General features: G+C 56.1%; 5 protein-coding genes across 5 annotated transcripts; 2 read left to right on the top strand and 3 right to left on the bottom strand.

The window, feature by feature from the left end:
• Positions 1-778: 778 nt before the first annotated feature.
• Positions 779-2,238, top strand: CH63R_13973 (FAD binding domain protein; the record flags this gene model as incomplete). The annotated part of the gene is made up of 2 exons (XM_018308947.1): positions 779-904; positions 958-2,238. 2 exons carry the CDS (start codon positions 779-781, stop codon positions 2,236-2,238), a joined length of 1,407 nt encoding a protein of 468 aa, XP_018151265.1.
• A 1,018-nt stretch (positions 2,239-3,256) lies between these two features.
• On the top strand, positions 3,257-3,901 carry CH63R_13972 (EC80 protein; the record flags this gene model as incomplete). The annotated part of the gene is made up of 3 exons (XM_018308946.1): positions 3,257-3,531; positions 3,634-3,743; positions 3,819-3,901. The coding sequence occupies 3 exons, from the start codon at positions 3,257-3,259 to the stop codon at positions 3,899-3,901; spliced, it is 468 nt and encodes a 155-aa protein (XP_018151264.1).
• Positions 3,902-4,345: 444 nt separating this feature from the next.
• Positions 4,346-7,019, bottom strand: CH63R_13971 (Gpi-anchor transamidase; the record flags this gene model as incomplete). The annotated part of the gene is made up of 4 exons (XM_018308945.1): positions 4,346-4,533; positions 4,636-5,424; positions 5,487-5,919; positions 5,988-7,019. 4 exons carry the CDS (start codon positions 7,017-7,019, stop codon positions 4,346-4,348), a joined length of 2,442 nt encoding a protein of 813 aa, XP_018151263.1.
• A 902-nt stretch (positions 7,020-7,921) lies between these two features.
• Positions 7,922-9,233, bottom strand: CH63R_13970 (Peptidase C13 family protein; the record flags this gene model as incomplete). The annotated part of the gene is made up of 2 exons (XM_018308944.1): positions 7,922-8,636; positions 8,698-9,233. The coding sequence occupies 2 exons, from the start codon at positions 9,231-9,233 to the stop codon at positions 7,922-7,924; spliced, it is 1,251 nt and encodes a 416-aa protein (XP_018151262.1).
• A 2,461-nt stretch (positions 9,234-11,694) lies between these two features.
• On the bottom strand, positions 11,695-12,393 carry CH63R_13969 (Methyltransferase; the record flags this gene model as incomplete). Its single annotated transcript, XM_018308943.1, has 1 exon — positions 11,695-12,393. The coding sequence occupies one exon, from the start codon at positions 12,391-12,393 to the stop codon at positions 11,695-11,697; it is 699 nt and encodes a 232-aa protein (XP_018151261.1).
• Between the last annotated feature and the right edge of the window lie 2,240 nt (positions 12,394-14,633).

Genomic DNA, 14,633 nt, shown 5'->3' with positions numbered 1-14,633 from the left:
CCAACATTCGCTCTTCATGAGGTCCACTAAATAAATGCATTGTGTATTTAGGCTTCGCATTGTGAAGCCAGCTTGACTAGGTAATCGACCGTGCTGGCCTGCTGTAAGTAAGCCCTATCCAACTTGGTTGTCGATGAGAGAGAAGCGGAACCAATCAACCTCGACATTGGATTTCGGCACTTGGCCTCGTGTCCTCAAGCCAGCTTGGCTTGTCAGTCCTGCAGGCCTGATGTAAGACCGAATCGAATCGGGTTTCTCGTCCGAGAAACCGCGGAAAGGTTGTTGTTCACTCCCCATTCCGTCTGCCGCCAAGGCTCGTCTGTGCTATGTAAGTTATCGTATAGTATTCGGGTGTTTCTCCTGCAAAACTCCGTTTTGAGATTCACTCTCGCCAAGAGAAGGATGAAGAACGATTGGCTTCCAAGCTGATTGAAACAGGGTTCCCACCGCTTCTAACAATCGGTAATCGACCCTCTTCCAGCTAGGTCAACTTTGAGCAGATGGACATCATCCGAAAAGTCGGAACGCGGCATTGACCCCCGACCAGTCACCTAAGAAAGCCTAAGATTGTTGTCTCTGCACTCGGTCAGATTCAGAGTTCCCCTCTTACATTCAATGCTGCTTACTTTGAGTTTATCCGAGGGAAAGAAGACTCGGGGGAAGGGTGAGGCTGCCGTCATCGACTCGCCTACTCGCATTATAAAGACTGGCGACGACGGCTTCATATCGAAGGAAGGAATCATGCCGACATAACACTCTCGGTTTTCGTCAAATAAGAATGGTACCGTGGCAACAAGATATCCCAGCCCTCCGCGCAGAGGTCAATGGCGAGGTTTTGCTTCCCGGCGACGAGGGGTATGAAGCCAGCTTGGTCCGATGGTCCGTCGTCTGCATCAAACCAGCGGTACGACACCCAGATACTCTTCCGGATATGTGCTCCCACTAAACAAGCTGTAGGCTCTGGTCGTCAAACCGCGGTCGGCTCAAGACGTGTCCGCTGCCATCCGCTTCGCAACGGCTCATGAGATCCCGTTCACGACCTGCAGCGGCGGCCACTCCACCGCGGGGACCTCCTCATCAGACGGCGGCATGGTAATCCACCTGGAGCTCATGCATGACGTGTTCGTCGACGTCGGGAAGCGCCTCATCACCTTCGGCGGCGGCTGCACATGGAAGGAGGTCGACGCCGAGGCGTGGAGGCACGGCCTCGCGACTGTCGGCGGCACAGTCTCGCACACGGGCGTCGGTGGTCTCATCCTGGGCGGCGGGCAGGGAATGCTGAGCGGCCAGCACGGCGTTGCCGTTGACTGCCTGGTCGAGGCGGAAGTGGTGCTTGCCGACGGGTCTATCGTCACGGCATCCGAGACGGAGAATGCGGACCTTTTCTGGGGCCTCCGGGGCGCCGGTGCGAGCTTCGGGGTTGTCACGCGCTTCACCTCGGAGGTTTTCCCGCAGGGAAGAATCTGGTCAGGACCCCTCATGTTCCCAATGGCCAAGCTACCTGAGCTCGTCGCGTGGACGAACGCCTTCGTGGAGAGGATGGACGAGAGACAGTTTATGATCATTGGGTTCACTTACGGTCCGCCCTCTCGTTCGACACCCTTGATTATGGTTCAGCCATTCCACAACGGAACGGGAAAAGAGGCCATTGAGGGCGCCTTCAAGGGTCTCATCGAACTGGGTCCCATAATGAACATGACGAACGAGATGGATTACCCGGTGGCAAACACGATGTCCGACAAGGTTTTTGCGCATGGCTCAAGACGAATAACCGGAGGCGCCACCGTCACCGCGCCATTGGAGCTGTCCAAATGGGAAGAACTGAGTAGAGACTTCTACGCTTACATTGACGCGGAGACGGAGCAAGGAAACGATATGCGGGCCAGCCTCCTCGGCGTGGAAATCTACAAGAAGGACAAGGTGGCCAGCGTCCCGTTCGGGGCGACGGCCTACTCGAACCGCGGCATGTACTTTGATGTCCTGGTGCTGGCGTCTTGGACGGACCCGGACAAGGATGGGACCATCCGGCGATGGCACGGCGAGCTGGCCCGGAGGATCAGGGAGGGGAACCACAAGGGCGAAGACGATGGCGTGGGGCAGTACAACAACTACTCGTGTGTTGTGGTGGATGTGAAGCAGGGCTTCGGAGACAATGCGAAGAGGTTGGTGGAGTTGAAGAGCAAGTTCGATCCGGCGAACCGGTTCGCAAAGAGTCCTTGGAAGATTGTGGCGCCATAGAGGAGGGTTGTTTGCAACATTCATAGCCCCCTGACTCAAGACGGCATGTAGGGGAATGCAATTACGGAGACCAGTTTGAATCGTTTCTCAATGCAAGATTGTGTCCCACGGGACGAGACTTAGAGGGCCTCGTCGATGCAAGGTTACACTCGAGACGCAAGAGGAGGTCCCCGCTGTGGTGGTAGTATGCTGCTGCTGGCTTCCCCAGACTCCATAGGACGAAGCAAGGGAGGCTCTTCTCTCCAGAAGCTGCAGAGTCGCAACACCGTATATGCTTAACCGAGCTTTCGTCCATGCCCAATCGCGGCTTGGACTCGAGTCAGAAAAGGTCTCGAGGTTGGCTTGAGGTGTACAGCTTGGGCGCAAACAAGCCCTGCGACAAAGACGGTGGCCATGGAACGTATCATTTCAGTCATGCTTCTACCCTGCCCTCCGAGAAAAGTCATGATTGTGATTGTGTCAGATGCCATTCTATGCATCCTCTTCTGGGGGGTTTCATTGTCGGGGATGCCAGTTAATGTAGGGAGACAAAGCGTAGCAGTTTGAGATGCCTCAGCTTCACATAGTAATCAAGTTTGAGTGTAACTGGAGAAATGGTCCAGTTATCTTGATACACTGTAACCAGGGCACATGATCACAGTAGCTACGTGCCATACCGACGAGCTCAGTTAGTTGTAAGTAGATCCATGGAGTGGCTGCCCATGTACATTGAAAGAACACCTGTGAACGCCCACCCCGTTTCCCATTCCTTTGGATTCGGCCCTGTCATCCGTGAGTAAACCATCGCAAGCTTTCTCTCTACTGATTGCACATATTTACTCTGCGATTGGTGTTTGGAGGTAGTGTGGTCTTCTCTCTTGTAGTACTTAAACCCAGGCCATCTCAGACGAACACAGCCAGCCCTTCTGCTTCATCTCTCCACCAGGACAGCTCCCTCCACACCTCCCTGCGTCTCTGCAAGCTCTACTTTCTCTCAGCGACATCACTTCGTCCACTCAAGATCAAACACGCCGCAGAAATGAAGGGCTTCGGCATCATCATTACCGTCCTCTCGCTCATGGCCGCCCAGACTCTGGCCCGCGACTGCCCCCTCGAGTCTGACTGCTTCCAGAGGTCGTGCAAGAACATACAACTGCTCAAGGAACCGTTTTCAGTCATCGACAAAAAGTACTATTTCGGCCATTGGCATCTTCTTGCAGAGTGCAAGGACAATGCTGGCATCAAGACCGTCACCCGAATAAACCTCGCCGAATGCATTGGCAACTACGACGGCAACCTATTGTGGTCCAAACTGTCGGTTCACTCGGGCTCACATACCTGCCCTTGAATTTTCTTCCTTTTTCCTTTTGTAGCAGCCGCAATGACAATGTGCTGATACTTGGCCCTCTTCAACAGCGGCGGCTTGAAATGCAGGGAATGCAACCTTACGAAGACCGACCCTGTCATCATGCAATGCGGGTGCGAGACCAAGAAACAGAAGCTTGTCGTCAAGGAGATCAACCTCTGTAAGTGAACCGGCATTCGAGTCTCCATCGCCCTATCTGAAAGCTCTCGCTGACCCTCCTTCCACTTTCCTCTAGCCGAGGGCATCTGGGTTTATGATGGCGCCATCGGCTGCTACGACAGGGAGTGGAAGAAGCTTCCTGGCATCGGCAAGTATTGAGCCCCGGACATGTCATTGTCCACCTGCTCGCTGAATATGGGGGGAACTGGGGACGTAAGCCTGGCTTTGTCAAGCAAGCAGATCTAGAAGACCATTGGGAGCAGAACACACACAGAGTAACCCTTTATCAGCCGGGCTACTCCAGCACGCATAGTATAGCCAGCTACCAATGAAACAAGAGTTACTGAAGATTCTCAACGTGCTGCAATTATGATATGTACACATGCGGCAATGAAACTGTTCCTTGCTTGATCCTCTCGAGATGTGATAGGCTCACTAGAGAAAGGGGGAAACAAATCTTGGCGCATAACGACTAGGTTACTCGTCACGACTTGCAATCAAAGAACTCACATGACGGATCTAACGCTTTGGCTACTGGGCCGATACAAGCATTTTCCAGCCTTCCGCCCGCTGTGTTACAAGTCCACGGCCAGAAGATACTACTCATACCACAAACTTGCCACCGCATCCACCACATATCTCCTCCGAAGTGTCGACCTCGGCATCGGGTCCGAGATGCTCCTGCGCGATCTTGACAACCTCCTTCCTTACGAGGCAGCGAAGACCACAGACAGCGCAGGCCCTCGAGATTCCAGGCGCAAGGATGGCGAGACCGGTTGTTGCGCAGGTAGCTGTTGACAGTCAGCGAGGCCAGTCATCCAGAAAGGAATTGTAAACAACAACAAAAGGGGGTGGAGGGGGTGAGCAGAGCAGAAGAGGGGAAAACGTCTCACCAAATATGTGCCCCCTGCCGCACACCGACTCCTTGCCCTTATCCTCCAACGGTGTCTGGCAGAACACACACCGCTGCTTGTTCTTGACCCCCTCGAGCCTCTTCCTTAACGAGACGTTGCCGGCCCTCGCGCTTTCGTCAGACCCGAGCGTTCCAGGAACGGCAGGGCCGCTAGCATACATCCAGTCCCACATCTTGGCCTCGGTGCTCTGCCTCGCCCAGGACGCGCCCTCGCTCCTCCCGGGGCCGGCGGCGCTCCCTTCGCCCCCGTCCACATCCATCGCATCGTCCGACAGACGAGGGTCAGGCAATGCCGCAGCGGCCGGGCCGGACCGCGCGTCGAACATGACCTTGGTCTTGACGGACTTCTCGGGCTTCTGCGTGGCGTGCTGCGAGACCAGGACGGCGCTCATGCCGCCGGCGGGCGACATGGCCATGCCCCACATGCGCACGCGGTACGGGTGGATCTGCTCGCCGGCGTCCTCGGGGAGATCGAAGTCGTCGTCGTCCGAGTCGGAATCCTCGCCCGAAGCGACAGACTCGGCGTCACCCCCCGCCGCGCCGACCCCGATGCCGCGACCGAGCATGGCGACGGGGACGGAAAGCTTGACTGTCGAAGAGATGGTGTCGGCCCATTTGGGGAGGGACTCGACGGCATCGGCGGCGGAGGAAGGGTCGCCGGTGCTCTGCTGGAACCAGTTGTCGTTTGTCGCCGTCGCTGAGAGGCGGATGAGAGAGTAGCTGGGCGCTTTGCTCTGCTTTGACAGGTCGGGGGGATGGATTATGAGACCTGGAAAAAGAGGGTGGAAAAAGGTCAGCGCGAGGGCAGACTATCATTGGGCGGACACGTACTTGTGATGGGGTTCGTCGCGTCGGGCGATGTGGTGTCCTCGGGAAAGGTAGTGCTGCAGACGCTCGTGGCGTGAGGCTCCTTGGCCGTTCCCTCCGGCCCATTGAGCGCGACCTGAAAGGGCAGGCCCTTGAAAGGAGACGCGATGACGCCCCTGCAGACCTTGGCACCGCCGCGGTCCCAGATGGCCTCCTCCCACTCCACGAAGGCATCGGACAGGAGGTTCGTGCAGATCCCAGTGATGTCCGCCTCCTCGATGGCGACGGCGACGCTCGCGCCCCGCAGCCAGTGGCTGGGGATCGTGATTCTACGGAAGCCGACGTAGCTCCTTGCGCAGTACGCAAGAACGGCGGTCCTGGAGCCGTCCGAGAGTAGCCAAGGGCTCCATTTCAGGGAGAAGGCCGAGGTATAGGGGATGTAGTCGGGGTCCATGATCTGAGTGGGTATCATCAGCCTCAGTCAGCCAAAGGTACCAGGAGGGTGTTTCATCAAGCCAGACGCACGTTTATACTCGGGTGCGGTCCTCTCGCATCGAACCTCGCAAGCTCATCAACCTCCCAAGCATACGATCCCGCATTCGGCTCGCCGCCTTCCGAGTCATCTGGGAGGTAGTACTGCACGCTCAAAACGACGACCTCCTCCTGGTCCGTCGCGTACGCCATCAGAGCCTGTCCGGGGCCCAGGTACCTCGCCCACGAGAACGACCGCACCTTGTCCCTGGGGAGGTACGCGCCGTCCTCGCTCCCAGCGTCCGGGAGGGGCATGTTGGCGCCGACGCCCCAAAGGATCCTCCAGTCCCTAAAGTTCCTCATGCGCACGCCGAGGTCGACGGCGGCGCCGCCGTCGCCCTCGCCGAAGACGAGGAGAGCGCCGCTTGTCATCATCACGGCCAGCGCGGCGCGCAGGTTGCGGCCCAGCCCCGCGGGCGACCACTCGACGGCGGCGACCTGGTTCAGCGAGGCGCCGTACCCCGTGACGGTGCCGGAGCCGACGCCTTCGAAAGCCGAAGATGGGTCCTCTGCGACGCCAATGCCCGCCGACGCGGCGAGGTCGTCCTCATATGAGGGCATGGCGAGGCCCTGCGCGGCGAAGAGCGAGGCGTTCATGCGCGGGTCGGGCTTCCGCGAGGTCGGGATGCGAAGGATGTAGGTGTAGTACTGCTGGCGGGTGGTTTTGCCATTGTCCTGGGCATCGGCGACGGCCGCAGCGGCCGCCACGCCGGCAGGGTCCCCGTCCGCCGCTTCTTGGGTGCCATCGTCTACCGGAGTGGGGTGTTGGTGGTGCGGCTTGCCGGTGCTAGACGTCGGTTCCTCCGGCGACGGGAACTCGGGAAGAAAGACGTGGACCGAGTCGTCGGCGGCGACGGCGAGCTCGGCGTCGCAGGAGAAGGCGAGGGCGTGACTCGTCAGGGGTCGGGAGTTGAGGGTGAGCGTCTTGAGGGGCGGGATCTGGAAGGGTAGGTCGCGCGTCAGCAGTTCGTTATAGGGTGAGAATTTTGGGGCGAGCGCTTTTGCGAGGGCTTCGAAGCCGTCCATGACGCCCGGCTTCAGTCATCTGACGACATGTGGGTAAAGGGCAAATTGCTCCGTGGATGGTTTGCGACGGCAGCCTCAAAAGTTGACTATGAGGCTCGTCCGTGACAGGCTCATCAGGTCAAGGTGCATCTCATACCGCAAGGGAGGTAGATATGTGTGCATGGAAAGACCAGGGTGTGGCGCAAGGATAAGCACCGAATGAGATGGGTGAGGGAGGTCTCGTGAAGTGAAACCGCGCCTCCCCTTCCTGTTGCCTTCACCAGGCTATGGGCAACTTGAGGTAACAGATGTAATAGACGCGGACAGTGGATGGATCAGGCCCAAGGACCAGCAGGGGAGGAGCACGCCAAACGAGACACGGTGAGAAATCTAACAAGACTGACCTTGGATCTATCCATTTTCACAGACTTTAGGTTGCCTACGGAACTCCATGAAGGATATGCTGGAGGCGATGTGTTCTTGTTCAAACACAGATGTCAGGCACGGCGGGCATGATTGATTTTTGAGAGTGAGAGCGAAATCCTCGGTGAGAAGCTCGGTGAGTAAAAAGGTGAGGAGAGTTAGTGAGGTGAGACCCAGAGAGACCCGTCTGGAAATACTCCGGATAAATGTGCCAGCTTCCCATCTCAACAGACCTGACGGATGTATGTCTCTGCAGCATCACAGTAAGTCTGTCGCCAAATTTCACCATGGCATGAATGCATATATAGCAATACGAATGTTCCTCGACCAAACACATAATACCCAAACTTCAATGTCGCTCGTCGTCATCGAGGCACATACCATGGTATCAAGGTACGGCCCTCCCTTCCCTGTCCTATGAAACGCCATGCTGGGGATGCAATATCATGCAAGTCAAAAAAGATACAAAAGACGCGAAAAAAAAGGTTGAGAGAGATCCATCAAGCCTTCACTGCGGCGTGACCGTTTTGACCAGCCGTCTTCTTCCTCTCGTCTTCCGCCTGCTTCGGGGCCTCGAGATACGACCCCAGGATCCACAAAAGGGCGCATCCGACTAAAGCGGTGGCGCCAACGATCTTCTTCTCCCACCAGTTGTCATTTGTCAAGGGCTTGGCCATCTTCACCCTCTTGGCCTGGGCCTTTACGTTGGGCGCCTGGGCAGTGTCCTTGTCGGCCAGCGAAGCGTTCTTCGCCGCGGCGTCGGCCTCCTCGACCCGCCGCTTCAGCGCGGCGATCTTCTGGCTCAGCTCCAGCAACTCTTCGTCGAGGGCCATGTTCTTGGCCCCGTCGACCTCGACGTTCTGCACGTTGCCGAAGAAGTCCGTGATGCGACGGCTGCGTGCAGCGTCGGCGCCGCCAGGGAACAGGTCGTAGCGCACGCCCGCGTGGGAGTGGATCTTCTCGTACGTATAGCTGTCGAAAAGCTCGCCGACCGTCTTCTTGGAGCTCAGGTCCTGGACTTGCGACTCGAGGAACTCGAGGTTGTAGTACGTGTACCGGTCGATGACGGCGACGCCGACGTCGTTGTCGGCGTGGTGGGAGTAAGACGACTGGTCGAGCTCCGAGGAGCCGGTCGCGATGATGTTGGGGGAGTAGAGCTTGCTGTACATGGTGTTGGCCTGGCAGGTGTCGATCATGAAGAGGATCTCGTGGTATCTGAGCGATTGGTTAGCATCCGCCGCCGCTAGCCAGCGATTCCTGCTGTTGATGTTCCTACCTCTTCTTCTCCCACATCTGCTCGAACGCATCGGCAAGATCAAACGCGCCAATCTCCTCGGCGTCCTGGAACTTGAGGAATTCGTTACCACCGTGGCCGGTCATGTATACGAGAATGTTGCTTCGGTCGTCGGTTAGGAGGCGCTTGCTGCGAGGCATCTCGTCGCCGACGCGGTCGGTCAAGAGGCGGATGAAGTTCTCGACGGTGACCTCGTAGCCGCGGTAGTCCACCTCGATGTTGTCGCCGTACAGGTCGACGGCGCGGTCCGAGTTGCTGTAAACTGTTCCGGGGAACGCGTTGCGCGGGTTGCAGGCCATGTCGTCGGGCAGCATGAGGATGATCTGCGAGTCGGGGATGCCGAGGCGCTTGACGGTACGGTAGATGGAGAGCACATTGGCCAGGTGGCGGTAGTTGAACCAGAATCGCGACGTGCAGACAAGGACGGCCCAGTTGCTCGTGTGTTCGGCCAACACTGCCGGGGCCAGCGTCGCAGCGGCTAGGAAGGCCGGCAGTTGCAGGAGGCGTGAGAGCTTCATGGCGACTTGCTATTGCGATCCCAAAGTCGTGAAGAAGGAATCAGAATCACCTTGCTGCAATGTCGTAGAGTGCGATGGCAAGGGTCCAAAGACTCGTATCAAGTCGAGTTGGAGTAATGTTGATGAGAGACGGATTGGTAAGGGGGCACAGGGGGCGGCTATCCGGAGCTTCGTCCTAACGAACGTTAGTAAGCCCCGCCACCCCCGGCCGCACAGACCATTGACCAATCCGTCCCAGACTACCAATTGTTCTAGGCTTGGCTCCTTTATTCTTTTCTTTGACTATCTAGTTAGGTCGGCAGGTAGGTAGATAGGTTGGCGTTTGTTGTTTGAATTACGCCTCTTCTTCTTTTTCTTCTGCAGGCGGCAGCTTCTATAGCTAAGGCGGTAAGCCCTATGATGGGTATTATTTCTCGAATGGAAAGATTAGACCGAGCTGCGGTACGCAATATGGGTGTGTCATTCCGCTTCCGTGGCTTCCGCGGCCCGGGGACTCGCTTGAGATCCGAAATGAGGGATCATTCAGAGTCAGAGGGAACTACGGGGAAGTTTACGGCACCAGTCAGCTCCGGCAAGTCTATGAATAGCACAGGAATGGAATAGAACAAGGGGCGTTACTGCTCCGTTTATGTTTGGGGCTCCTCTTCTGTAGTGCAATGTACGATGCAGAGAATATATGTGTCGACATGCACCTTGCTATAAGACTGGCAATGGAGGATTGATCATTGCCCGAAATCCGTGGTCAGATTTGCGGCAATGGGCATGCCCTTTTATATTTCATCGCGGATGAAGAAACACAAAATTCATTTTATTTGACTACTTACTGAACTACGTCTTGCCAGCAACGGCCAGGTCAATACATTATCTCCGACGGCAACAATGGCATTTCACAAGGCTTCCCAATGCGTCCTCGTATTCCTCGGCGTCCGGATGTCGATGACTAGACACACCCTGGTTCCAAGCTGCTGTGCTCTTCCCCGAATCCCTATCAGGCTATCTCAACTATAACGGCTGAACTCTATTGATATTGAAGACCGTAATGTGCAGTAGTTTTGGCCTTATGGAGCTGCTCTCGTACAGGTTTGCATGTTGAATACATTCGCTACGCCCTACGCCCTAATGAAGGCGAGTCAGGAACAGCTGTCCCACTTGCAACTCGAGAGGGCCAAGGCCTGATAGCTCAGCCATGAGGACCGATCGTTGCTGAGCCCGGCTTGCTTGGGGTTTCGTTTTCGCGTCCGTATCGACCCATACCTTAATAAGATTTGTCTACAAAGTTTAAAAAACTTTACATGCTCCAGTCAAGTCGGCAAGCATTCCCCGTTCAAGGGTTGACGATTCTACATCGTTGGTTGCGACTTGGTTTTGGCCTGGAGGACTTGCAACCAATGCAAGCTTATCTATAAAATACCTCCCCCTTCTCCTTGTAGACTTCCTGAATCACAGAAAACGTCTCAGAACAAACCAAGCCCACCAAACATCACACTTCTCATCATATCCTACATCCAACGAATTACACAGCCTCTCGAGCTCTTCCCAAATATGAAGTTCACCGTCTTCGTCACGGCCTTTGCCATCATCAGCGGAGTAGCCGCCAAGGTAAATAAATCATTACCAACTTACGAAGACGATGAGAGTGCTCACTGGCCGTGTAGGAGTGCTGCTGCGGACTTGTCCCCTCGAACGGGTGCGACTGCATAGGGCCATTTGATGACAACATCAACTGCGATAGCATTTGCGCCATCAGGGGCGGCACCACCTGTTAGAACCTGCCCACAGTCCAAGCGTATGCCTTGCTTTCGTCTCCGATTGACAAAGAGCATGTAAAAACATCGCAATATGGAAGGATGAGTGGGGCATGAGGGTTGGCAGAATGTATGGACGCTAGTTCTTAGTGCGAGCATTGCATATCATTGGCGAATTGTCCGAAATTCCACATGTTACAATCGCTGATTGTTCGTAAGGGCCCAAAATCAAAGATGAAAACTTCCTGACTGTTTCGTTACGCTGTTCATACTATGTTGCTGATATGTTCTGGCGTCGTCTAGGCATGTCACCCCAGTTGAGATTGACTCGATGGCAGGAGGTTAGGTCAGCCACCCAAAGGGATATGAGAGTCGCTGCCAAGACATGTGTTTTACCATCTGGGTAGTGCGACTTGCACTTCGATAAAACCGATATCATTCCATATTCGATGTAAAAGAAGGAACTCTGTCTTAGACTCTCGAATCAATCAGTTGACGAGTATTGCGCGTCTACAATTATAGTTGTGACTATTAAGTACCTAGTGATGAGGTACCTTGAAGGAGGTACCTTACTTAATCATCTAGCAGAATCTCCACCCGCGTCTTAGTGCACTGTACGCTTGGCGAACCTCCCCATCGCCTCCCGGCCGTCTAAGCCATGCCTTTGCATTGTTGAGAATGCTTATGCTCGCACTCGGGACAAACAAATTCGCTGCCTACTTCTTGGCCAGAATCCACAAGAAAGTGGCGTCCACCTCGTCCTGGACGACGTCGTTGAGGATGACCTCGAGGCCGGCGTCCTTGACCTTGCTTAGAGTCTCGTCGGCGCCCCAGCCGCTCCAGTACATCCAGCCCTTGTCATGGAGCCACTTGTCCATGACGAGGCCGGGCATGTTCTCCGAGGCGAAGTTGGCGAGCAACAGGCCGCCGGGCTTCAGCCATTTGGAGATACGACGGATCATGTCGGATTGCTCGTCGCGCGGCAGGTGGATGATGCTGTACATGGCGACGACGGCGTCGAAGGAGGCGTCGGCGAAGTCGAGGCCCATCATGTCGCCCTCGACGAAGGCGACGCGGTCGGTGCCGTGGTGGGCGAGGTTCTCCCGGGCCAGGGCGATCTGGGTGCTCGACAGGTCGTTGGCGGTGACGAAGACGTCCGGGGCCAGTAGCAGGCGCTCGGTGGCGGGGAGGCCGCAGCCACAGCCCAGCTCGAGGACGAGGGACATCTGGCCGGACAGCGGCTTGGCGGCGAGGAGCTTCTCCATGAGCTTCTCGAGGTACTCGATGCGGAGAGACGAGTGCTGGGCGGTCCAGTCGTTATAGGCCGGGGCGATAATGTCGTAAGACTCCTTGAGGCGCGCCTTGACGTTCTCCGGGGGGACTGGGACCTGGCGGTCTTCTGGGGCTGCCGCCATCTTGTTCTTGTGCTTGTGCGGGTGCGCGCGTGTTTTTGGATTTCTATTTGGATGCCCACGATGCGTCTAGACTAGTGTGAATCTCAGGTTGTCAACCAAGTTATGTGATATCCTCTGACAGGTTTGACGGGATGAGGAGGAGATGCAAGCCTGAAAGAGGTGCCGAGTCTCACGATATAAGTACGTCGAGGGCGACGCTGGATTGGGATGCTGACACTGGGTGGTGATGGTGGGGTCGCGGGGCCCTTCATGCCCATGTTAAGGGAAGAGGGGATGTGGCTTTTGTGCGCGCGGGCCACGCTGTGCCCGGATCGTATGTGGCTGGTGTTACTCCGTACATGGGATGAAGTCTACGGGTGGTGGAGCCGATGGCCCAGCAGAGGCTCAGGGGTGCTACAAGGAAGGTACAGAGTGCTTGCCTAGTAACCCAAGGAGGACAGAGCTCGGAGGAGTAAAGTCCGAGGTGAGCCGGTGACTCCTCCCCGACTTCCGTCTCTGATGCCCATCCACGGCGTGATGACTTGCGTCAACATCGTGTAATTTCAGCCACGCATTTTAAGGGACGACGTAAAGGATTGGGTGCATATGACAGTGAACTTACAACGAGAACTTGACACTCGAAGCATGGCTCGGCGGATATGTACGGGGGGGGGATTTTGCAGTACAGTCTCCAAGGGAGCGAGCCTGCGCAGCCGAGCTCAAACGAAGGGCGTCTGTGTCGGACCGTTGAAGTTTGATTACTTAAGCTTATTTCTCAAGACGGTGGCACCTGGTATTTTCGGCCATTCTTTCGTCCATTGCCCTTCCATTGCCCTTCCCTTCCTCTTTTCCCACCTTCTCCTATATTTTTCTTTTTCTACCCCCCGCTTGCCGCCATGACGTTTGGCGCTAAAAACCGAGAGCGGGACAATCACATGCACGAGGGTCGAAGAGGCTTTTCTCTTTGCATTCTGCACCTGTTGGCTATTGCTCCATAATGCGCGACCACTCTTGAGGGCTACATAATGAATACGGATACATCGTGTTCTTTCCAACGGCTGACGCATCTGGCGTAGCAGCAGCAGCAAGCACATCCAGAGAAACCTGACTCACTGCCGTTCGGTACTTGCTTCCTCACCGTGTGGTAGTCTGCAGCAATGTCCCCAGCAACGGCAGTGCAGTGACATTGACAGTGTCGCTCCGTGACTCTTCGTCTACCCCTCGAAACTGGATACCTCATGTGTATGGATCATCCTCCCCTCTCTCGCAGTGTCTTCCCAGCCTGTCACCCGTTGGAGCCGCTGCATCTGCATCTGCAGGACTGCAACCCCCCTCGTTGACACATTCGGCGACACCACACCACCATTGGCCCACCACGCAACCCCAAACCCTGGATTGCTTGCTTCTGGCCTGGACTCGGTGAACTTGCAGGACTGGACGAAAAGGATCTCCATGGGCGGGGCACTCGTCCAAACCTGTGAACCACACACACCAACCCAAACCAAACCCGTTGTGTCTGGCATGCCCCCGGCCCATGCATCATCATATGTGAATGTGATCCTTTTGCGCAGCACCAGCGACGGCGGCGGCAGAGCACAACCGTCTCTGTGCTTGCTTTTTTATTTATTTATTTTTGTTCTGCAGCCTGCAAACCTAGCTACCTGAGTGTCTGGACATGACAACCAAGACAAACAGGACAAGACGTAGGGTCCAACCGCAATTGCCAGACAGCATCAGTATTTTCCCGCTTGCCGCGGTCGAAAGCTCAGCCGAAATACTGATTATTCCACACGACATCTCGCTTTCCGACCACTGGCCGGCCGACCGACCCCTAAATCTGGGCCCCGGCGTTTTCTAGTCCCAGTCCCAGTCCCAGTCCCAGTCCCAGTCCCAGTCCCAGTCCTAGTCCCAGTCTCTTCTTAGCGCATGCGAAGTCGGGTGTGTGTGTATGTGTCGAACTGGTCGGAGAGGGGCGCCAGACACCGGATAACCGACACAAAATCTCGCGGCAGAATTTCTGGAATCCATTCCCTCTTGCGCTTGTCATTCATTGCCTCACATCCGCCTCTACTCTACCTTTGCTTGTTCTCTGGTTCGTCATAACTTCTTCTCGGCCATTCCACCTTCATCCTCCGTATACGCTGCCTAGCCCGCCGGACCCCTGAAGCCTAAACGCAGCCTGCCTCACTGACGGCTCTTGCTCTCGCCCTCGCCCTCGCCCTCGCCCTCTCGTGGCCCTCCGCCACCAGCCAAAGCTTATT

The sequence above is a fragment of the Colletotrichum higginsianum genome, chromosome 10 (assembly GCF_001672515.1).
Source record: "Colletotrichum higginsianum IMI 349063 chromosome 10, whole genome shotgun sequence".
NCBI lineage: Eukaryota > Fungi > Ascomycota > Sordariomycetes > Glomerellales > Glomerellaceae > Colletotrichum > Colletotrichum higginsianum.
This window is presented reverse-complemented; position numbering and strand designations above follow the sequence as displayed.